This window comes from Plecotus auritus (assembly GCF_963455305.1).
Source record: "Plecotus auritus genome assembly, chromosome: 1".
Classification (NCBI taxonomy): domain Eukaryota; kingdom Metazoa; phylum Chordata; class Mammalia; order Chiroptera; family Vespertilionidae; genus Plecotus; species Plecotus auritus.
The window spans coordinates 59962255-59988051 of record NC_137770.1 but is presented as its reverse complement, the minus strand read 5'-3'; the positions used below and the strand labels follow the sequence as shown (position 1 = coordinate 59988051).

Sequence of the window (25797 nt, the reverse complement as noted above, 5' to 3'; positions counted from 1 at the left end):
CAAGCCCATAACCCAGTCATGTGTCCTGACTGGGAATCAAACTGTGACCTCCTGGTTAATAGGTCAATGCTCAACCACTGAGCCATGCCAGCCAGGCAAGATTTTCTCTTTAAAAAAATTATCTGTATCCTTTCTCCTTTCCCATATAAATCCACAATGGATAGACGGGATTTGGGGGAAAAGGGGATGTGGCCTGGCTAATGTGTGGCTACAGAACATTAGGCATATACAGTGTTTCTTTCCTGGAACTGTGAGAATGTAGGGAGCTTGCAGAGTCCTAGAGAATGGGTTGGGGGAGGTCTATAAGTTCCAAGCAGAGTGCCCAGATAAGGAGGAAGGAAAGACATTCTGCAATCGTGGAAAAGTAAATTGTAAGTGTGTTAAGCAAATAAACTTAAGTTCGTGCCTGTAAAACTGACTGGGACACTGCTCAGAGCTACCTTTTACCTGCTTTCCAAAGTATAGAGGTGACTTCATTACAAGGGAAAGAGATGGATGAGCCTTTTCTTTCTTCTTCTTCTTTTTTTTTTTTTTTTTTTATCCTCACCTGAGGATCTATATATATAAAAGTCTAAGTGACCAATGGAACGACAGACTGGCCAGTACATATGACACACACTGGCAATTTAAAAATAAACGTTGACTCGCACATACGCAGTATTTGTCCCCTTCTGACACTGGCCTCCCATTTAAATTAATTCGAAGATAGTTTCCCGTGATGCCAGCATATGCGATGACTATTAATAAATCACAAGGACAAACTCTAGACAGAGTAAGAATATTCCTACCTGAACCTGTTTTCAAACATGGTCAGTTATATGTGGTTTTCTCTGGAGTTCAAAGAGCGTATGATGTTAAAGTTAAAATTGTAAATACTTCATCACAAGGGAAATCAGTCAAGCACTCTGAAAGTCTTTTTACTCTTAATGTGGTATAGAGGGAGATATTAGAATAAGGTAATCAATTTATTAGTCATTGTGTTTATCAATGTTGTTTGTATACCATGTTTTTGTTTTTATATCATGTTTTTGTTTTTATGTCATGTCTTTGTTGTTGTTATATCATGTTGTTATTGTTTATTTATTAACACGTTAAGCACCCAGCCTGTTTTGTCTTCCAGATGAAAAGTATAGTGTCAGTCACTGGTGACTGATAGGGCGCTTAATGTGTTAAGCAATTTACATATTATTTTCATGTACTTTTTACTATTTTTCTTTCATCTCTGACACTTCTATTATAGAGAAAGGGTGAACAGCAATATTAAAATATTTCTTCTAATTAATTTCCTTTCAATGTGCACGAATCGGTGCACTGGGCCACTTGTATAAATATAGCTGACTAGAGGCCCAGAGCACAAAATTCGTGCACTCGGGGGGTCCCTCAGCCCGGCCTATGCCCTCTCACAGTCCAGGAGTCCTCGGGGGATGTCTGACTGATGGCCGGACATCCTTAGCACTGCTGTGGAGGTGGGAGAGGCTCCCGCCACTGCCGCTGCACTCACCAGCCATCAGCCTGGCTTCTGGCTGAGCAGCACTCAACCCTGTGGGAGCATACTGACCACCAGGGGGCAGCTGCTGCATTGAGCATATGCCCCCTGGTGGCCAGTACACGTCATAGAGACCGGTTGTTCCACCTGTTGGTCTATTTGCATATTAGCCTTTTATTATATAGGATTTTAGAGACAGAAGAAGGGGAGGAGAAAGAGAGAAAGAGAAAGAAAGAGAGAGAGAGAGAGAAACATGGATTGGTTGCCCCCTGTATGTGCCCAAACCTGGGATGTGCCCTGACCGGGAATCAAACCACCAAGCTTTTGGTGTATAAGCAATGCTCCAACCAACTGAGCCACCTGGCCAGGATGGTGAACCTTTTGCTTTTAAGGCACAGCATGAATTTAAGCTTCACTCAAACCTAATAATAAAACATGTAAAAACCTAAGTAGAGAGGGGAAAAAAGCCCAAGGTCTTAATTGAAAGCACAGTTATATCATTTCACAAAGAGATACTTACATATTAAGTAGTATTTCTTATAAATTAGAAGTCTTATTTTATGTAACATGTGTCCTCTTAATCAAATTCTACTTTGTGCACTAAACCACTAACGTCAAATCATTTCTCTATTGAATCATTTATTAAAAGCACAAAGTTGGGCTAAATTCATCTCCTCAATAGACTAGTAGCACATGCCATATTGTCACATGACACCCTTTCTCCTGAAGCTCTGTGAGTCCTTCATTCTTATATCCCCTGTACCTCACACATGACCTGGCACAAGATACATGCTCAGTAAACATTTTTGGTATTCGATGGAACTGGGTTCCCTTCCCTTCAGGGTTCAGTTAATGTGCAAACACTCTTGAAAGAGGTAACACATTAAGTCAGGCTCACTCCTAACATTTGCAAAGGCAGTAGCACAGTGAAGGCCCACATGCCATAGACCTAAATGCTTATGATTTCTAAATCAAGCTAATAAACTGTTATATAAAGTGTGTTCAATGTTCTACTTCAACACATAAACTTACTTTCATATCAATGTGATATCCTTTCAGAAAAATATATATTTTACCTTTATTTCAGCAAAATTTCTAATATTGTTATAATAAAACAGTTGAAATTTAACCTTTCTATTCTATTTTTTTCTGTTTAAAAAAGTTTAAGAACACTGTCATTGAACTTTTTTCTATTTTCAGCCTTTTTCTTGAGGTTCATTTATTTTTTTCCATCCAATCTCAATTTGTGCACATTCTTGACATTTAAAGAATTAAAAAAATATATTGTATTCAAAATGGACATGATTTGAATATGTATTTTATAAAAAGATGCAATTCAAAATAAACTATAAATACAAATATTAAAATTTTAAATTACATCCATGAGCTTTTAGGAATAGTTCATAAATAGTTTTTAGAAAGCTATTGCCCTCTAAGATATTAAAATTAGTTATTAAAATGACAAATGCAAGTAATTATTCATATAAGTGCTTATGTAAATTATTTGAATAAAGCTAAAATGTAATGAGTTAAATTTTTTTACTCCAAATTTCAAAAACAAGCAAACTCTTCAATAGTCATCTAGTTGGCAAAGAATACCAGGCTTCGTGTATGTTATATCTGAAACTATACATGTACATACAAACTTTGAGAGTAATATGAATCCTTTAATATTTAAAGCTGTTTCCAGGCAGCATGTAGACCTGTTTGCAGCATGCCACATTGCTGAATGAGTGCCTTTGAATGCATGAATCAGAGCAAAGAAAATGGGTGTTAATACTTCAAAATAATGCTTTGTTATGCAACAATTGATTGTATTTATGCTATCCAGAGGAAGAGCCTGATGAGTTAGTTTGCCTTTTCTTACTTAAATGCTTCCACGGTTCTGATTCCTTCCCATACGCTGGAGCAGTATATGTGTCTGTTGTCAGCAATGGCAATCCGGTTGCATTTGTTCACAGTCACCTTCTGTTTTTAGGATAGAGAACAAGAGACAGTCCAAATTGTTTCTCTTGGGCTTAGGGGGTGTTAATCATAAGAGCCGGTGGTGGTAGTTACAAGGCCAGATGTTGAGGGTCTGACTTGCTCTGTACCAGCACCAGGTATGGGATCTCAAGTGACCGAGGATGCCAGAAACTATTTAATTTTTGAGTGTGTATTTGTGATAAATAGAGAACACTCTTAATGTGTGGGCTCCAGGGCAAGAGACTTCCCTCATCTGGATTTCAGGGTTGTATTGCGTTAATTTCTTACCTATGAGTTTATCAGATAAATGTTTCCTCATAAGGTGTGAAAGGACACTAGAAATCAGAAGAGGTAAGGACAGGGGGAGAGCCAACACTAACAGGGGCAAAGGTGGCATTTAATTTGAAGGGAGTTTAAGCAAAATATCACACAGTTCGTAATTTTGTTTGGGAGTTTCTTCTAGGGTATTAGTTTACTATCATGTTTCTCTGTGTGTGTTCTCTCTCTTAGTTGTACAAATTGTTTTTAATTATTGTTTAGACAATTTGAAAAGGTTCTATTTGGGGTTGTTTCTTCTTTTGCTTATCACTTGGATTTTAATCTCTCTATAGTCAGGTTTTGAAAGGCAAGAATGTCCTCAATCCTATATAATAAAAGGCTAATATGCAAATCGACTGAATGGCAGAACAACCAGTCACTATGACACACACTGACCACCAGGGGGCAGACGCTCAATACAGGAGCTTCCCCCTGCTGGTCAGTGTGCACCCACAGTGGGAGCGCTGCTCAGCCAGAAGCCGGGCTGACAGCTGGCAAGTGCAACAGCGATAGCAGGAGCCTCTCCCGCCTCTGCAGCAGCACTAAGGATGTCCTACTTGAGGGCTCCCGGTCTGTGAGAGGGTGTAGGCCAGGCTGAGGGGACCTCCCCACCATCCTCCCCCAGTGCATGAATCTCATGCACCAGGCCTCTAGTTTGTCTATGACAATATAATTTCTTTGATTAGTACTTTTATTTTGGAATATAAAGTACTGGTATAGGATGTTTATACTGTAAGTCAATGTCCTTAGATTAAAAGAGATTCACAGACCTCAACCAGAGCTTCTCAAAGGACACTTTAAACCTGAATATAGTTAGGAATATTTTAGGTTTGGTTGTATCTACACTTGAAGCCCCAATTGGTCAGGATATTAATATTGGGAGCCTGAGGGAAATAGGTAAACATGTTCAGTAATATTATTTGTCTCTATTCCCCAGTACTGTATGTCCAGATAAAAATACAGTTTTAAGCTATACTTTTTGAGCAAGAGAGAAAAAACATGACATATTAGGAAAATCTGCTCAAGAAATGTCAAAAAGTTCACAGGGTATAAAATAATTTTAGCTGAACTTAAGAGATGAAGAAGAAATAATCTGGCTTAAAAGTTAGATATATTTCCTCTCCTTTTCAACTATCTTAGTGTTTTAAGTGTGAAATATCCAGGCCAGAAATGTGAGCTACTCATTCACATATCCAGTATTAAATGGGTATTATGTCTCCCAGTTTAATTCATGTTTTATTCATGCTTAGAGTTTTAATGATTTCTGGCACTTTTATCAGGCCCAAAGTAGTAAAAATATGAGAGCTTGCAGATAAATAGAAAGAAAAGTCAGAGTTGTCACCTTTTTCAGGAAAGCACATTAGACATTCAAATTATTTCTCATTACTTCTTGACCTATTGGCATAGGATTTATAATGATTTTTACATTTTGTAAAATTTCAGGTTTGTCTTCAGCAACTCACTTTGCCTTTATATCAAATACACGATTTTTTTCCTTTTGGAAATACTACTAATAAAGGTAAATTGGAACACAGCAGCATTGCTGGCAAACCAAACTTTATTAAATGTTTGATTTTATCTGTTCTAGAACATGAAAAGCAGCGGTTATGTAAGAGCACCGATTATATGAATTTGCATTTCAAAGTGAAATGGTTTTATAATGAATATGTGCGAGAACTTCCTGCCTTCAAGGATGCCATTCCTGAATATTCCTTGTAAGTAGTGATTTTCAACTCCAAGTTTGTTCTCAAAGTCCCACATAATTACACCTGAATTATGCAGCCCTAAAATCTGTTCATGTAGTTGTCTTCTGAATACAGACATGCCTATTATAACATTAACATCAAATGACTTGCAGGTCTTTGGGAACCATATTTAATTGAATTGTGTTGCATTTTTCAAGTATGTCTTACTTGGCTATTAAACTCAAAGAGAAAGAAATACAGGATAGGATGTGGCTCACATGATGAGATTAATTTCTGTGAAAGTGCTTGAACTCAGACTTTCTTGGGAAAATGAGGGTGGTTGTACAGGGTGAAGCAAGAGTAGGTTTACAGTTGTTCATCTGAAAAATAATACAATAATTAATAAATAATAACACAAGAATAAATTGTGTTTTTTGTCCTCACTACTTTTGCCCAACCCTGTATATTGAGCTATACAATCAGTTGTTTTTCTTTAATTCAACCTGAAAAATGTGTTAGAAATTAAAATTGAAGTCATTATTAAACAGGTAGCATTTTCATAAACATATCTCTGTGAAATACATTTGTAATCACACAATCATACTTGTAATACTATGCAGTGGTATTTATCAGAATTCTATTTTATTCCATCAAGGGAGGTCTTCCATATGCCAAGCACTGTGCAAAGTGCTGTAAGTTTACTTGTTGAGTTAGAACATAGAACACATTTTTGTTTTTAATCCTTACCCAAGGATAGGTTTTTATTGATTTTTAGAGAGAGAGGAAGGGAGAGAGAGAGAGTGAGAAACATCGTTGTGGAAGAAAAACATGGATTGGTTGTGTCCCATAGGTGCCCCGACTGGGGGTCGAACGCACAACCTAGGTATGTGTTCTGACTGGGAACCAAACTCTCAACCCTTTGGTGTACAGGGAGGGACAATGCTATGACCAACTGAGCCACTAGGCCAGGGCCACAACACATTTATACAGCAGTTTAGTAGCTTAGTTTAGAAATCATAAGTATTTAGGTCTACAGCATGTGGACCTCCACTTGTGCTGCTGCCTTTGCAAATGTGAGGGGTGCGCCTGATTTAACGTGTTACTCTTCCAAGAGTGTTTGCACATTAACTGAATCTTGAAGGGAAGGGTAACCCAGTTCCATTGAATACCAAAAATGTTTGAGGTCATGTGTGAGGCACTGGGGATACAAAAATGTGTGTAGAGCTTCAGGAGGAAGGGTAACATGTAACACTGTGGCACATGCCATGATTTGATATGTACATGATTTGATATGTCCCTTGAGGGGAAGAATTTAGCCCAACTTTGTTATTTTAATGGACAAGTCAGTAGAAAAATGGTTTGCTGTTAGTGGTTTAGTGCAAGGCATATGTGAGTAAAATTATAGAGGTCTAATACACAAAAAACTGGACCCCCCAAAAATAGAAGAGAGAAAAAATAATGCCAGAGCAATGTTTTAAATGATACTAGGGATGAATTTTCTAAAACCAATTAAAAACATGAAGCATAGTTCAAAAATTCCTGTAAATCCTACGCAGGATAAATGCAAAGAAACTACCTACAGGTACATCATAGAAAACTGCTTAAACCAAGAAGAAAATCTTTAAATGTATTGGGGGTCAAGAAAGGGAAAACACTTTACCAGAGCTACTATACTCTTGGCTGACTGTTCAATGAGAATGACTAAAACCAGAATATAATGCACTGATATATTTTAAGTGCCAGAGGGAGAAAGTCAACCTAGAATTCTACAAGTTATCAAAAATATCCTTCAAAAATAAAGCAAAGTAAAGACACTGACCTAACTGAGAATCTGAAATAACCCATTTCCAGCTAACTCTCACCAAAAATGTATACTAGGAACCATGCTTCAGATAGAAGGGAAAATGACACAAAATAAAATTACAACAATGTATAAAAAGCATTTATTTTGTAAAATAAAAAGATATAGAAAGAGATAGAGATTGAAGGTAAAAGAGAGGGGGATGTATTTAATGAAGTAAAGCTAAAGGAAGCTGAACTGGAAAAAGAAAATGAGAAGAGATTTGGGGTCTTAAATTACTCTCATGTCATAAAAGAGCAGCATTCACTGCTGATTAAATGTAAATGACATTTTTATAGTTTGTAATATTAATTTTTTAGGTGGTTTGAACCTTTTGTCATGCAGTGGCTAGATGAAAATGAAGATGTGTCAATGGAGTTTCTTCATGGAGCACTAGGAAGAGACAAAAAAGATGGAGTGAGTTTCAATTACTTTAAGATTATTTATTGTCAAGATTCAGTTACATCACTCATCTTTAAGCTAATGTGAATTTTTAGACTGTTGTTATTTATTAAAGTTTATCTTAATCCTCTAGTGACCACAATAAATTTAAAGCAATTTTAAAGGGCTGATCGGGACCCTAGGAAATTGCTTAAATAAAAATTAAATAAAAAATAATCAATCACCTTTTTGCCCCAAGATTCTTATTGAGTTGCTCAGAATCTACAAGTTTAACAGACTTGTACAAAACTCCCTTGTGGTCCTATAACCTTTTCTAGGATGCCAAAATTATGAGCAGATACACTCCCTGTGCCTCTGAAGCAATTCAAAAGTCTTGAACCACAGTCTACTTGCTAAATCATCCTAATACTTATGGGGAATGAGAAACAAACAAACTAACAAACAAACAAAAAGCAGTTCCCCAATTTAGAAATGGAGAGAACAATTAATAGTTTCACTATTAATTGGAGATATTAGTTTCACTACATCTTCCAGAAAAGGAGATGAATGATTTTAAAATGGATAGGCACTTTATTACTGGAAAATGAAAGTACGTGATATGAAGGTCCATGATATAGGAGATTCAATTGTTTGTGAGAAACAATGAAGACAGTCTCCATAGTCCTGCTAATGTGTTTAATGGAATGGTTTCACCTTCTCCCCTCAGTTTCAGCAGACATCTGATCATGCCCTCTTCTCTTGTTCCGTGGTTGATGTCTTTGCTCAGCTTAATCAGAGCTTTGAGATTATTAAGAAACTGGAATGCCCTAACCCTGAAGCATTATCTCATTTAATGAGAAGATTCGCAAAGGTAGGTTAAATGGAGTGAATCCTTTCTTTCCTGGGACTGTGCCATGCTATTACTTGCCTGCACAGAACCTGAATAATGCTATTGTTTGTTAGTCTTTCTTCCCTGACACCACTATCCCAACTTAATTTCTAATTCAAGTATTAAGAGATTCTGTTGTTTCAGGTTTGCCATCTCCCTTCACTTCTTGTTTCTTGAGTATGGATTTATCATCTTTAAAAACATCTATGTGTTAAATGAATGACTCAGTCTTTTTTAATTAAAGACATTGCCATGGATGGTCAAATTATTTCTATCTCAAATATGGTGCTTTAGGATGAAAAAAAAGCCTTGGCATTTCATATTCAAACTGCAATTATTGTTTAGCTGACACTGTAGTACACTGAAAAGTATATTGAACTTGGAGTCACGACAACTGTATTCTAATTTAATATCATCCAGTAACTGTAGTGTGAGTCTAAGCACTTCCTTTGAATTTTATGAAGTTAGTTTTCTTACTTGACAGATTTTATCTTGATCAACCAGATTCCTCTTAAGACCTCTTCTTCCTCCTAGAGTTTAAGAAGGCTCTCACAGTGCTTACTACTTTGCCAAGAGTTTCAGTAGAAATATAAGGAATAAGAAATGAGGTCTCCATCTTTCAAATCATATATCTACATATATGAGTTGACCCCAATACATTTTATATATATACATAGAGAGAGGGAGAGAGAGAGGGGCCCGATGCATGAAGATTCATGCAAAAATAGGCCTTCCTTCCTCTGGCTGCCGGCACCGCATCTGCTCTGGCCCGGAGCCGAATTTCTGCCTTTACTCCAGCCCGGAGCTGCCCTTCCACCTTCCCATGCTGCCCAGAGGCCCAGGACGGCTGGGGCAGTGTGGAACGCCCCAGCCACTTGGCGCCTGCGTATGCAAATTAACCCGCCATCTTTGTTGGGTTAATTTGGATACTCACTCCTGATTGGCTGGTGGGCATCGTGAAGGTACGGTCAATTTGCATCTTCCTCTTTTATTAGTGTAGATAATTAAGACCACATGACATGAACTAATTGGAAGATTACATGAAGAGGAACACAATTTGATCTCAAGTACTGGTATAATGAGGTCTACAGTAAGTTGAGGGTAATGAAAAATTAGAGCTGAAATAGCCAGAGGTTTCATGGGAAAATGGGGCTCATTCAACCAAAAAAATAAGTTACAGAAGTATTCTAAGACAAGGAGATAGCAGGAAGGAAGGAAGAGGTAAAGCTGAGCTTTCCATGTAAAGAGGAAAAACAACTGTTCTGGGAAAAGCAGTGGGGGAGTGAAGATGGGTCCAGATCTTGAAGAGTTTTTCTTTCCAGATTCAGAAATTTAGACTTTTGAACAATTTAAGAAACACTAGCCCTAACTGGTTTGGCTCAGTGGATAGAGTGTCAGCCTGTGGACTGAAAGGTCCCAGGTTTGATTCTGGTCAAGGGCATGTACCTTGGTTGTGGGCACATCCCCAGTAGGAGGTGTGCAGGAGACAGCTGATCGATGTTTCTCTCTCATCAATGTTTTTAACTCTCTATCCCTCTCCCTTTCTCTCTGTAAAAAATCAATAAAATATATTTTAAAAAAAGGAAAGAAAAAAACACTAAACATTTGGAGACTAGAGGCCCGGTGCATGAAATTCGTGCACAGGGGGAGGAGGGGTACTTCAGCCTGGCCTGCACCCTCTTGCAATCCAGGACCTCTGGGATTGGGCCTAAACCGGCAGTCAGACATCCCTCTCACAATCCGGGACTGCTGTCTCCTAACCACTCTGCCTGCCTGCCTGATCACTCCTAATTGCTCACCTGCTGCCTGCCTGATCTTCCCTAACCACTCGCCTGCCTGCCTGATTGCCCCTAACCACTTGCCTGCCTGCCTGGTTGCCCCTAACCACTGGCCTGCCTGCCTGCCTGCCTGATCGCCCCTAACCCCTCTGACTGCCTGCCTGATTGCCCCTTACTGCTCACCTGCCTGCCCAATCAACTTTAAATGCCTCTGCCTCAGCCCCCACTGCCACAGCTTCATCTGGAAGGACATCTGGAAAGATGTCCGGAAGGTTGTTTGGCTGTCCAGTCTAATTAGCATATTATGCTTTTATTGTTATAGATACTTAAGTAGGGTAGTGATATGACTAATCTATATATATAAAAGAGTAATATGCAAATTGACCGAACAGTGGAATGACCAGAAAAACCATTCAACCAGTCACCATGAGGCACACTAACCACCTCTCGGTCCCTCCCCATGGCCAGCACACTCTGATCGCCTGATAGTGAGTGGGGAACCAGGGCAGTGGTCGGCAAACTCATTAGTCAACAGAGCCAAATATCAACAGTACAACGACTGAAATTTCTTTTGAGATCCAATTTTTTTAAACTTAAACTATATAGGTAGGTACATTGTTATTAACTTAATTAGGGTACTCCTTCAATCGCACTGTACGTGCGCGCCCTCACGTGGTATTTTGTGGAAAAGCCACACTCAAGGGGCCAAAGAGCCACATGTGGCTCTCAAGCCACGGTTTGCCAACCACTGAACCAGGGGATGGGTGGCAGCTGGGGAAGATGGCCCTGATCACAGGCCAAGCCTAGGGACCGTACCCACAAATGAATTTCATGTGCTGGGCCTTTCATAGAATACTAGGGGAACAACCTGCAGTCCTATGTCTTACTGCCCTAAGGATAAGTCTGGCCACCTGGGTCCGATGATAGCAGAGGTCTCAGCTGCTCATTCAAGTGCTTGCTTATTCGTTGCCTCACCTGCACACTTGACTAGCCCCTTTGAGATATTAGACATGAATAAACATAATTTCTGACCTCAGAAAATTTATTATGGAATGCCAAACCTGTAAACAACTATGACAATGTCAAATGCTATGTAATCAGGGTATCTGAGAGGTTGAAAAGAGCCCAGAATATCTATATGTATATCTCTTGTGTCATATTTTTCTTCTGAGTCTTCTCTAGGTTTACAGATGCAACCTTCTTACTGTGTCCTCACGTGATCTTTTTTCTGTGCATGTGAATCCCTGGCTTTTCTATGTGTGTCCAAATTTTCTCTTCTTATAAAGACAACAGTCAGATTGGATTACAGTCCACACTAATGACTTTATTTTCACAGTCACCTCTTTAAAAGGACCTATCTCCAAATACAGTCACATTATGAGATTCTGGAGGTTAGGGTTTCAACAAATGAATTTGGAGGGGACACAATTCAACCCATAAAAGATGCATATATTTAACATGCTTTTAGCCACAGACACAAACACAAGGGTATATAACTTCATTTGCATCATCACAAAAAGTCTAATTTTGAAATCCTTTATGAATGGAGAATTGAGCCTGACCAGGCTCTTAGAAAACTGTAAACCTAGTTCACTAGTAAAGGAATTAAGAAAGCTTTCTTAGAAAACAGTTTTTTAATTACTAGTGGCCCAGTGCATGAAATTCGTGCTGGGAGGCTGGGGTGGGGAGTGTCCCTCAGCCCGGCCTACACCCTCTCCAACCTGGGACCCCTCGAAGGATGTCCTACTGCTGGTTTACAGGGATCAGGCCTAAACTGGCAGTCGGACATCCCTCTTGCAATCCGGGACTGCTGGCTTTTAACCACTGCCTGCCTGATTGCCCCTAACCACTCTGCCTGCCGGCCTACTCACCTTCAACTGCCCCCCACCCCTGGCCTGCTTGCCCCCAAATGCCCCCTGCCAGCCTGATGCCCCCTGCCAGTGTGCTTGCCCCCAACTGCCCCCCCCCCGCTGTCCTGCTTGCCCCCACCTTCCCTCCCCACTGGCTTGCTCGCCCCCAACTGCCCCCCTGCTGGCCTGCTCACTCCAAACTGCCCCCCGCCGCTGTCCTGATCACCTTCAACTGACCCCCACTGACAGCCTGCTTGCTCCCAACTGCCCCCACTGCTGGTCTGCTTACCCCCAACAGCCCCCCCCCCCCACCAGCCTGATCACCCACAACTGCCCTCCCCTCTTGGCCTCTGACCACCTCTACCTCAGCCCCGCCACCATGGCTTTGTGCAGAAGAATGTCCGAAAGGTCTCCTGGAAGGTCTCCCAGTTTACTTAGCATATTACCCTTTTATTAGTATAAATAGAGGCCTGGGGCACTGGTGGGGGCCGGCTGGTTTGCCCTGAAGGGTGTCCCGGATCAGGGTGGGCATTCCATTGGGGCATGGGGCGGTCTGGGTGAGGGGCCTGTGGTGGTTTGCAGGCTGGCCATGCCCCCATGGGGTGAGGGTCCCTGCTGGGGGTGTGTGGCCAGCCTGGGTGAGGGGCTGAGGGCTGTTTTCAAGCTGGCCACACCCCCTTCAGGGTGGGCTCCCCACTGGGGTGACTGGCCAGCCTGAGTGAGGGGCTGATGGCTGTTTGCAGGCTGGCCAACCCCCCAGTGGGGACCCTCATCCCATGGGGGTGTGGCCAGCCTGGGTGAGTGGCTGAGGGCCATTTTCAGGATGGCCACACCCCCTTCAGGGTGGGGGTCCCTGCTGGGGTGCCTGGCCAGCCTAGGTGAGGAGCTGAGGGCTGTTTTCAGGCTGGCCACGGCCCCCGGCGATCCAGGCTCCCAGCCCCTCCTTTTTTTCTTTTCTTTTTTTTTTTTTTTCAGTGCCTCCTTGAGCAGAGGCTAGGCCCTAGGGCCAGCTGGAAGCAGGTATCTGGGATTTATTTATCTTCTATAATTGCAACTTTGTAGCCTTGAGCAGAGGCCAGGGCCAGGCAGAGTGGGCGGGAAGCTTGGCTTCCTCCATTGCCAAGGGCAACCCAAGCCTCCTGCTCACTCCAGCTCCGTGGCCACCGCCATCTTGGTTGGGTTAATTTGCTTACTCATTCCTGATTGGCTGATGGATGTGGCTTGTGGGCATAGCAGAGGTACGGTCAATTTGCATGTTTCTCTTTTATTAGTAGATGGTAGGACAGTTTATGCTGAAGTAACTAGTAAACTAAGAACCTCTAAGATTTGAAACAAAGATTTACTTCCTGCTCATACAACATCAGATATGGATTGGATAACCCTATAGAGGAGTATTTATCAAAGATAAACAAAGCCAGACTCTAAAGTGGTAAGGACAGATTTTAATCAATACTATACTATGACAATAGAGAAGAGTCCAGAATGGATGACTCAATTTTGATTTATACAGAGGTCACTGGGTATTTTAAAGGGAGAAACAGGGAGTAGGGGCAAGTGAGGGCTCAGTAGACTGAGGGTGTTGGTTCATGTAAAACCCATCTGGGTTTGCTCCTTGTTGGTTATCTAATTTAGGTTCCTACCCTCCCACAGAGGTGCAGAGACAAGAACCCATCTTCAGATTTTGGCTGCAACAAACAGTCAATTATTTTGGCAGCCTTGTATTTTTGCAGGCAGGCACTTTAAGGAACTCTAGTGTTTGTTCAAATCTGTATAGGCCAAGGTCGGGGCATGGAGAAACCTGGCTAGAGTTTGGTCAAAAAAAAAGAATCTTTATCACCTCCCACCCCCACCATTCAGTGACTCAGGGGTTCTAGCCTAAGAGGTCCCAATGAAGACAGAGCATAGGATTCAGAGAGATTAGGTGGAACTATGCTTAGAAAGTTAGATCCATATTTGTAAGGAGGCTTGAAGAAAAGCAAAGTGGCTGAACTTCTTTAGTAGAAAATGAAAAGCCAATGAAAGCTTTCCAGGAGATAATCTGTCAGTCCAAACAGTATTGCATTATTTATCTGCCATGAAATATTTCTAGTTTTTATGACTGTTAATTATGAAGACTAAAATAACCTCCAATTTTTAAAGATGATAGCTCAAAAGCATTGATTGGGATCATTCCAAGCGGGGACTTTCTTGGTAATAGCTGATTTCAATTTCCAAATATATTGAAATTTGCAGTCATTCTGCAAGAGAATTGCTCAAAAAAAAATCTCTAAGTAACTTTTTTCTTTTGGGTGACTGCCACAAAAAGAATAAAATGGGCCCATCAGGGATACTGCTTTAAAAAGGTAGTCAGATGCTATTCTTGGAACTGCAGGACTTGTAGTGGAAGCAGGATCATATGAGAATTTAATAACCTCAGAGTTAATATATTTAGTAACATACTATTATAATTGCACATGATATTAGAAAAGTAACTAGAATTCACCCTCAGAATAGTGAGGTAGCAGGTTATGTAAGGTGAGAGAGAGAAAGAAGAAAGCTGAACTGAGACTGGTAGGCCCTGGGTTCCAGCCCATCATCCACCTCTTGGTAGCTCTGACCTTTCTCCAGCTGTAACGCTGAACCTAACCATGTTGACACCACTGGGGATATAATCCAATGGACTCGAGGGAAGACAAAGGGGTGGGAGGTCACAAAGAAGGTTGTATGTATTAGAATTACATTCAGGTAAACACATTCTCCAAAGAAAAAAGAAAATAAATAGACTCCATGTGTCACTGAGGAAATGTGAACTTTTATTGGCACAAAAAAATAATTTCAATTAAATAACACATTTTTAATCCATGGGAATTCAGTAATACCCAATTATTGTCACAAGGAAATAATGTAAACATTTTCTGGGAAAGTAAAAATTGGCAACTTTCTTTGAAAAATAGATTCTATTTTATTGGAATGATTTTTTTTAATCATAAAAATGAGATGTGATTAATCTAGTTAGCCATTTTGCAATAACTTCAGGCAACTGGAGTTTATTTTATCAGATGTGATCTTTGGTCTTAACAACCCTATCTTTCTAAGGATTGGGTTCCTTGTATCAAAATATACTGAAATCATATTCTCTTTCTGGGACTTATATAGGTTACTGATGTAAACCATCTCTTGTAATGAAAACATATTAATACATATATTCAGACATTTTAGAAGACTTCACACTCTAAATTGGAACTTAAAAGGATAGCTTGTTCTTACTAAAGTGTGTATAAGACTGAATAAGATGCCAAACCACTGCTTTAAATTTCATAGCAGCTACATCTAGAAGCTGTGATAAGTGGTAAAATGACATATGGGTACTGAATGTTCCTATGGCAGTACTGTTGCTCTGGACAAGTATGGGTAGTTTAGTTTAATTGTGTGTGTGTGTGTGTGTGTGTGTGAGAGAGAGAGAGAGAGAGGATAGAGAGAGGAAATAATATCTTCAGTACTACTTAAAAACAAATCAACTATTAGTTGACTCATTGCTCTAAGTCTGGCTGGCTGCCAGGGGCTGGAGATGCTATGGTGAATGGTGCACACATATTCCTTATTCTTTGGGAACCTAATTCTAATTTTAAAAAATAATAATGATAATTTACTGAGTACCACTATGTACTGATCACTTTACCTATTCTGTTTCCCTTATTCTTTACAACAACCCTATGGGATAGATACTGTTATTTTCCCTATTTTTGTAAATGACAAAATCCCAGAAAGTTTAAATAACACAAACAAGGCACCCATCCATAAATGCACGTATGAAATGTTTTTAACCACTAGGTTATTATACCTTCCCATTCTGTGTCATCAGAAATCAATCGGTAAGTCAAAGAGCATATTCTCACCACTTATTTTTACCCTTTGGGTCAAACCTAGGCAGCTATGGGGGGTTTATCTTTGTTGGATGCATTAAAATATACTGTTATGAGGTCCTGAAGTGACATTTCTAATGTCACTTAACCGATACCACACAGTCTTCCTGTCTTCTCTGCGTTGCTCTGATACCGTGATGTTCCATGCCTAAAATGTGACTGCAAAAATGGAATTTGGACCAGAGCTTTTATCTTACTGATTATAAGAGTAAATCTCTCAATGAAGCAACCAGTAGTGTTGACAGGCTATTTAGCCTATTCCTACTAGTGTGGCATTAGCTTAGGAGACCATAAATGACTTTGAGAAATCGATGGCCATCCCACTCAATAGTACCAGAGGCTACATGTCAAATCACAGTATATTGATGCTTGGATATTTAAGTCACTCTTTCTGATCCATTAAATTCAGCAGAAGCCCTCTCTTTACTGCCACAATCCTATTAGGATTTCATCTTATTGAATCTGAAGCTCTTTGAATGGCAGTTCCTTTGCTGCATCCATAAAAGAACTGTCTCCAACTCATGACTATCTCTTCATTTATACTGTTTCATTATAGAACACTAGTGGCCCAGTGCACAAAATTCGTGCCCGGTGAAGGGGGGGAAGGGGTCGGCCCAGCCCAGCCTACACCCTCTCCAATCTGGGACGCCTCAGGGGATGTCTAATTGGCAGTCGGACACCCCTCTCACAATCCGGGATTGCTAGCTCCCTAACTGCTCACCTGCCTGCCTGCCTGATTATCCCCAACTTCCCCCCCTGCCACCCTGGTCACCCTAAACTGCCCCCCTCTGCCAGCTTGGTTGCCCCTAACTGCCCCCCCACCAGCTTGGTCACCCCTTACTGTACCCCCTACCAGCCTGGTTGCCCCCAACTGCCCCCTCCCACCAGCCTGGTCACCCCCAACTGCCCCCTTCTGCTGGCCTGGTCACCCCCAACTGTCCCCCCTGCTGGCCTAGTCACCCCTTACTGCCACCCTCTGCCAGCCTGGCCACCCCCAACTGCCCCCCCCTGCTGGCCTGGTCGCCCCTTACTGTCTCCCTCTGCCTGCCTAGTTGCTTCCAACTGCCCCCCTGCCAGCTTGGTTGCCCCTAACTGCCCCCCCTGCTGGCCTGGTCACCCCTTACTGCACCTCCTGCCAGCCTGGTCACTCCCAACTGCCCCCCTCTGCTGGCTTGGTCACTCCCAACTGCCCCCCCTGCCGGCCTGGTTGCCCCTTACTGCCCACCTCTGCTGGCCTGGTTTCCCCTGCCACCCCCCTCACCCCCCACCAGCCTGGTCACCCCCAACTGCCCCCCCCCCCGGCAGCCTGGTCGCCCCACACAGCCTGCTGTTCAGTCGTTTGGTCGCCCCTCACTAACCCCCCTGCTGGCCTTGTCTCCCCACACAGCCTGTGTTCGATCATCTGTCCAGTTGTTTCAGTCGTGATGGCCCCTGGCTTTTTATATATAGGATGATGCAAACAGCCCCTGCTAGGCTATCTTTTCCCTCTATATATATTCTGTCACCACTTCTGAGCCCCAGTAGCCCCCCAAAGATAAAATAATGACCTAAGTTGACACACTCAGAAATCCTACCTTCCAGGCTTTTCTAGGTGCCCCTTCCATCAGGTCTTCTCTCTGAAGAGTTGCCTCTGCCCTGCTGTGATTAGTTAGCACAATGGTCCCTAAACTTCAGCTGGCATCAGTATCACCTGCAGACTTTTTAAAACATAAATTGCTGAGACCAAACCCCAGAATTGCTGACTCTATACTCTGAGATAAAATCAGAGAATTTATATTTCCAAACAAGTTGCCAGGTAACCCTGTGGATGCTAGAGACATGTCTTAGGTAGATGTGTCTCAAAGTAACTACTTACTAGTATTAACTAAAGAAATAATATAGTGATTTATTTTGTGGAATAAATTACAGTGAAATAAAGTTGCTCCTAAAATGTATACATACATTTTCATTCAGGTATACTTTGTATGTTACTTAGTAAAGAAATGTATGTTATTATAGCCAGAGCACCCACAACTCTTATGGCACATCCTACATGGCTGAGAACTTTTCCTTTCAACCCATGCTGACTTGCTAACCACTGGCATTTGTAGGCAAGTGGGTGTGAGATTCCAGGCTCAATTGTCTCCCAGCAAAAATTCAAGGGACTAAGGTTTTCCTATGAAGTAAAGTCAAGTGTTAGACCCTGGAGGGTACTTGAAGATGATCAGAAATAGATGTCTGGGTTCCATGCCCAAACTTTATCTTGAATAAGTGATAATGTTTGTGTTGCAACAAGCTCCTAAAATCATGCTTATGTTTGTTTTTGTTTTTGCAGTTTAGTGAAATGATTCCTATAGTTTACATTGTCATTAGAACCTATAAATTAAGAGTAGTGTTCATATGTATGTGTGAATTAGTACTCCATAGGTAAGTCCCCAAGTTTCAGCATTATAGCTAAAGCAAAATTTGAACAGCTGCACTTGCAAGATACTGCAGTCTGATCAGCCATCTGTTTTCCTAGATTGATTGGTCTGCTGCTTGATAAGATTTTATATTTTCCATTGCTGATTTTCTATTTAAATGGACACATATTGTCATTTTAGTTTGTACTTCCAGAGAATATTGATTATCTTCATGTTGTTCCTAATTTCAGCTTTTCATTGTGATCTTAAAAGTCTATAAAACAAGTACATAGTCACAGTTGGTGAATTCAATTTAGTAGATTAAACATGTCTCCTTTAGTTAACTCCTTAGAGTGTCTCCCTGAGCTGATTTTAAGCCATAAAGAAAATTAAGATGAATATACTTTACAAAAAGAAAATAAGAGCTTTTGTATTCTTGTTTTTTCTATTAAAAGAAAGGGCACATATATACTGTTATTATTGCTTCCTCTCTTCTAAGAAAATCATATCCATATTTGACTTATGATCACTCAAGCTATCTACGTAAAAGCAGTAGGATTCAAAGTCATAAATACATTTTAAGTACTTGAAATAAAATGTAACAAAGTTGCTTTTTTTTGTTTTGCATAATTATGGAAGCTGAAGGCATCTATAGGCTCAGAAATAGTTATTAGATGGAGAAGGAAAGTTTGAAATTAGGGTGAAAAGGACAGAAAGAGGGGAAAGATTAGGCAATTTTTTAAAATAATGCATCAATAAATAACTTAATAAATTAAGGTAAATGTATAGAGATTTTGTGATAGAACAAAAGCAGAAGTTTTGTATTTTAAGAAGTCTTTGATATAATCAGTAAGCCTCTTTATCATAGAAAATTATTGAAAACTAGAGGCCCAGTGCACGAAATTCGTGAACGGGGCAGGGGGTGTCTCTCAGCCCAGCCTGCACCCTCTCCAATCTGTGACCCCTCCAGGGATGTCCGACTGCCCTCTCACAATCCAGGACTGCTGGCTCCCGACCGTTCGCCTGCCTGCCTGCCTGATTGCCCCTAACTGCTTCTGCCTACCAGCCTGATCACCCCCTAACCACTCCCCTGCCAGCCTGATCCATGCATAACTGCTCTCCTGCCAGCTCATTTGCCCCTAACTGCCCTCCCCTGCCAGCCTGGCCACCCCTAACTGTCCTCCCCTGCAGACCTGGTCCCCCCAACTGCCCTCCTCTACAGGCCTGGTCACCCCCAACTGTCCTCCACTGCAGGCCTGGTGACCCGTAACTGCCCTCCCCTGCAGGCCATATTGCCCCCAGCTGCCCTCCCCTGCAGACCTAGTCCCCCCAACTGCCCTCCCCTGCCAGCCCGGTCACCCCTAACTGCCCTCCCCTGCAGGCCTGGTCCCTCACAACTGCCCTTCCCAGCAAGCCTGGGTTCCCCCCAACTGTCCTTCCCAGCAGGCCTGGGTTCCCCCCAACTGTCCTTCCCAGCAGGCCTGGGTTCCCCCCCAACTGTCCTTCCCAGCAGGCCTGATGCCCCCCAGCTGCCCTCCCCTGCAGGCCTGATCCCCCCAACTGCCCTTCCCTGCAGGCCTGTGTTCCTCCCCAACTGCCCTCCCCTGCAGGCCTCGTCCCCCACAAATGCCCTCCCCTGCTGTCCTGGTCTCCCCCAACTGCCCTCCTCTGCTGGCCCAGTCACCCCTAACTGGCCTCCCCTGCTAGCCTGATCACCCCCAACTGCCCTCCCCTGCTGGCCTGTTCCCCCCCTAATGCCCTCCCCTTTAGGCCTGGTCCCCCCCAACTGCCCTCCCCTGCCAGCCTGGTCACCCCTAACTGCCCTCCTCTGGTGGCCTGATCACCCATAACTGCCCTCCCCTTCTGGCCATCTTGTGGTGGCCATCTTATGTCCACATGGGGGCAGCCATCTTTGCCCAGATGGGGGTGGCCATCTTTGACCACATGGGGGCAGCCATCTTGTGTTTTGGAGTGATGGTCAATTTGCATATTACCTCTTTATTAGATAGGATATTTATTGCTAAGTGACATATATTAGAATATTCTGACCCCACTTAGAACAGGGCATTTAGGAACAAGGGAGAAAGTTGAGAAAATGACAAAGAATTTTTACATGGTATATGTGTGCAAGGGTGGTAACTAGAAACCATAGAGATGGTTCAATGCATAAGGTGTCATTTATTCAGGAAAAAAAGAGAGCATGGTGGGTCATCTATAATAATAAAAGAGTAATATGCTTATTAGACCAGGAGACCTTCCGGAGAACTTCCAGACGTCCTTCTGGAAAAAGCCGGGGGCTTGGCCAGCCCACAACCCCCCCCCCCCCCAAACGGCCCTCAGCCCCTCGCCCAGGCTGGCCATGTCCCACAGCAGGGATCCCCACCCTGATGGGGGTGTGGCCGGCCTGCAAACTGCCCCAGACCCCTCACCCAGGCTGGCCCTGCCCCCTAAGAGGACCCCTCCCTGATCCGGGACCCCTTTCAGGGCAGATCAGCTGGCCCCCACCCATGCACCAGGCCTCTATCTATACTAATAAAAGGGTAATATGCTAATTAGACTGGGAGACCTTCCCGGATGCCCTTCTGGGCAAAGCCATGGTGGTGGAGCTGAGGCAGAGGCGGTTAGGGGTGATCAGGCCAGGAGAGGAGGGCAGTTGGTGGTGAGCAAACCAGAAGGGGGGGCAGTTGGGGGCAAGCAGGCTGGCAAGGGGAGACAGGTGGAGGTGAGAAGGCCAGCAGGGAGGCAGTTGAGGGCAAGCAGGCCAGCAGGCAGAGTGGTTAGGGGCAATGAGGCAGGCAAGTGAGCGGTTAGGAGCCAGTGGTCCCAGATTTTGAGAGGGATGTCCCAAATGCTGGTTTAGGCCCAATCCCTGTGGGGTCCCAGATTGGAGAGGATGCAGGCCAGGCTGAGAGACCTCCCCGACCGGCACAAATTTCGTGCACCAGCACACTAGTTAGTTAATAAGTATTCAACCATGGAGGAGGTTGCCACAAAAATAGTTGATGTATCTTCAGAATATTTACTAAAGTTAGAGATAAAGAACCTTGCACATAGTGTATATGATATTAAAACTAGAGGCCCGGTGCACGAAATTTGTGCATGGGGGGGTGTATCCTTCAGCCCAGCCTGCAACCTCTCCAATCTGGGACCCCTTGAGGGATGTCAGACTGCCTGTTTAGACCCAATTTTACCAGACATTCCTCTCACAATCCAGGACTGCTGGCTCCCAACTGCTCGCCTGCCTGCCTTCCTGATTGCCCCTAACCGCTTCTGCCTGCCAGTCTGATCACCCTCTAACCCAGGGGTGGGCAAACTTTTTGACTCGAGGGCCACAATGGGTTCTTAAACTGGACCGGAGGCCATAACAAAAGCATGGATGTAGTGTTTGTGTAAACTAATATAAATTCAAAGTAAAGGAGCGGAGGGGAGAGCAAGAGAACCTGATAGAACAGCCGGATCCGGCCCGCTGGCCGTAGTTTGCCCACGGCTGCTCTAACCGCTCCCCTGACAGCCTGATTGATGCCTAACTGCTCCCCTGCCAGCCTGTTTGCCCCTAACTGCTCTCCCCTGCCAGCCTGGTCACCCCTAACTGCCCTCCCCTGCAGGCCTGGTCACCCCTAACTGCCCTCCCCTGCAGGCCTGGTACCCCCCAATAGCTCTCCCCTGCAGGCCTGGGTCCCCCCCAACTGCCCTTCCCTGCAAGCCCAGTCGCCCCCAACTTCCCTCCTCTGCCGACCTGGTCACCCCTAACTGCCCTCCCCTGCAGGCTTGATCACCCCCAACTGCCCTCCCTTGCAGGCCTGGTCCCTCCCAAATGCCCTCTCGTGCTGGCCATCTTGCGGCGGCCATCTTGTGTCCACCTGGGGGCAGCCATCTTTGACCACATGGGGGCAGCCATCTTGTGTGTCGGAGTGATGGTCAATCTTCATATTACTCTTTTATTAGATAGGATAGAGGCCTGGTGCATGGGTGGGGGCCAGCTGGTTTGCCCTCAAGGGTGTCCTGGATCAGGGTGGGGGTTCCCTTGAGGCATGGGGTGGCCTGGGTGAGGGTCCTGTGGTGGTTTGCAGGCCAGCCACGCCCCCTGGCAACTCAAGCAGAGGCCCTGGTATCTGGGATTTATTTGTCTTCTATAATTGAAACTTGTAGCCTTGAGCGGAGCCAAGCCTCCTGCTTGCTCCGTGGCCACAGACATTTTTGTTGGGATTTATTTATCTTCTATAATTGAAACTTTGTAGCAGAGGCCAAGGCAGGCCAGGGCTGCAGAAGCTTGGCTTCCTCCATCGCCGGGGGCAATCCAAGCCTCCTGCTCTCTCCAGCTCTGTGGTTGCCACCATTTTTGTTGGGATTTATTTATCTTCTATAATTAAAACTTTGTAGCCTTAGTGGAGGCCTGGGCCGGCCACGGTGTGTGGGAAGCTTGGCTTTTTCCATTGCCAGGGAAACCCAAGCCTCCTGCTCGCTCTGTGGCTGTAGCCATCTTGGTTGGGTTAATTTGCATACTTGCTCCTGAAAAGCTGGTGGGTGTGGCTTTTGGGTGTAGCGGAGTGATGGTTAATTTGCATATTACTCTTTTATTAGATAGGAGGGGATGAATCCACATGGAATATCTTCTAAATATACTCATAAATATAAAAAATTTTTACCTAAACAGTTTAGTTGTTCCTTTATTTATTTATTTATTGTTTTAGGTGAGAGTATAAATTTAATCATCACTTCATGAAAGTTGAAAAAGACATGGAAAGTTTGCCTGATGAGCATTATTAACCCCTACAGTATATATATAAAACTATGTAGTTACCTGCATACATTTGACATTATTTTTGTTGTTGTTTTTCCTAGACTATCAATAAAGTACTGCTTCAGTATGCTGCAATTGTATCAAGTGATTTTAGTTCCTACTGTGATAAGGAAAATGTGGTAAGTAAAAATGTCTCTACTTTCAAGTATTCTTCAGTTGAGATCCACTTCTTGCAGCTAGTAAAAAAGCAAGATGCATTGTTTTCTTTCTGTTTTCATACAGGATGACAGTTGAGAGGTATTTCAAGAAGTTGTTTGAATACTTCTCTAGTAGTCATGAACTGGATACAACAGAATTCAGAGGAAGGTTGAGAGCATCTCAGTGCCAGGTTCCAAGATGATAACAAACAAGACAATTCATTGAAAACCCACATTATTGTCAAGCATTGGAACTGAGAAGTAGGGAGTTAAAAAGTTCTTTAGTGTTGACAACAAGTAGTTTAGTTTAGTTTTGTACCAGTACTAAAATGAGTAAACTTTCCATGTCTTTTTCTTTTTTTCAATATATTTCTTTATTGATTTCAGAGAGGAAGGGAGAAGGAGAGAGAGATAGAAACATCAATGATGAGAGAGAATCATTGATTGGCTGCCTCCTGCACGCCCCCCACTGGGGATCGAGCCCGCAACCCAGGCATGTGCCCTTGGCCGGAATCGAACCTGGGACCCTTCGGTCCGCAGACTGACGCTCTATCCACTGAGCCAAGCTGGCTAGGGCTCCATGTCTTTTTCAACTAAAATTTATTCTTTCAGTTTTCAAATAAATTGAGAAGTATTGTTAATTTAATGAATGATGCTGATTTCCACTCTAAATTATTAATTTAGCTTTTAATTTTGGGGATGATTGAGAATGTTTATAAAAACCGAGCCAATATTGCAACTTAATCAATAAAAGGCATAAAGAGAAGCAAGATAAACTAAAGTGATTTGGAATATAATGCATTTTTTATGGTGGAAGATGAAATCTTTCTTATTCACCATATGTAGTCTTAGAAGAAATATGTTGGTAACAATATAGAATTTTTTAAAAAGCACCGAAAATAGTATTTAAAAATCAGTGCAATTGTTTTAAAGAGGAAAACCATTCCCCACCCCTTAAAAAATCAGTATTACCAGACAAGTCTAAAGTCGCTAGTCTTCTCCCTGAAAACTCATTGACCTCTTGCTGACAGCTCATTAAGTTAGGTCAGTTCTAATTGTTTTTTAAGGTCTCAGAAGATTCTTCTTTCTTTTTAATTAATATGCTGCCTAGGAATTTTATTAAAACTCTGATATCTCAGCAGATATCTTTAATTGCCATTGATTATAAATACTCTAATGGGCAAGAAAGAGCATTTATTTATTGAAAACACATATTTTTAATTAAAGGCTTATATATTGAAAAGTAGCATACTGAAATTCATAATAGCACCAGAAAATTTCAGAAAAGATTTTGATTTTATTAGGATAGCCAAATTGAAGATTTTGAAAGGGGTCTCTGAATTACCAAGGCTAATTTCTGTCATTCAGAAAGGAACATTACTTTTTAAAGGCCCCTTCCACTTTATATGTTAATGTTTCAGAGTATATTTTATTTTTTAAAAACTGAGGAAAAAATCATAAATCAGTGTTTATTGTATTATTTTGTTTTTTTCTGTATATTTTATAATTTTCAAAATCAAATTTTTATAAAGAAGAAAAAACAACCTTACAAATATTACATCCCAGGAACTTAACTTTTTCTTTTCCTCAGTGCTTTCCCCCTTAATTACTGATATCTTGCTTCTCATCAAGAGCCATGGTCTTACTTTGATCTTAATTTTCTCCCTGGTGGGATTGCCCAAATCCCAGCCAATCCTCCCCCTCTGCAATGAAAATTAAAATCTCAAAAACCTTATTCCCTATTGGGAAAAAAAGGTGGATTACCTCAGTTTGCTGACTTTGGGTCTGATGCTGAGTTCCTGAAAATGTGACCATGCATGCCTTGGAAAGGACTAAGACTGATCAAGTGGCTCTCAATCATGGCAGGAGATCAGGTTCATTTGTGGTATATCTGGCTCAGCTTACTGAACAGCATCTACAGGAGATAAATAGATATTTGTGTTTAAACAATAAAATATTTATGTGACTATAATCAAGGGAACAGAAAAGAAGTTTAAAATCGTTTTCATAAATCAAAGTTAGGATGTGGTCACTTGAAGAGTAAAGCAGAAAGTTTTCAAAGGTCAGTAATGCGGTTAAAGCAAAAATAAAATCTTTCCACTGATGAGAGCTAGTGCCTTCCTGATGTCCTGTGAGTCCTCTGCATGCCTCTCTCTGATTCACTGGCTTATTTCCCAGCAACTTGGAAGATACATCCATTCTCCTTTCTTTCCTGTTTTTCTTTCCCTTGATGTAGTGGCTCTTTGGGATCAGTATGCAGCAAATAGTAAATTACTCTAGAACTGTTCCTGAATTCTCTTTTCTAATTATAAATTAATTCTTACTATTCAAAGGTTACATCAAGTCCTGCCACAAAGCTTTAAATTTTTATTGTTATATTTCTG

General features: G+C 42.3%; 1 protein-coding gene across 1 annotated transcript in view; it reads left to right on the top strand.

Moving 5' to 3' along the window:
• Positions 1-25797, top strand: part of UNC13C (unc-13 homolog C) — a 579627-nt gene that overhangs the window by 450561 nt on the left and 103269 nt on the right. Inside the window, exons 20-23 of the mRNA XM_080645235.1 lie at positions 5358-5484; positions 7615-7711; positions 8403-8546; positions 23318-23395. Of these exons, the coding sequence (XP_080501361.1) occupies positions 5358-5484; positions 7615-7711; positions 8403-8546; positions 23318-23395 (446 nt within the window). The remainder of the gene's footprint in view (positions 1-5357; positions 5485-7614; positions 7712-8402; positions 8547-23317; positions 23396-25797) is intronic.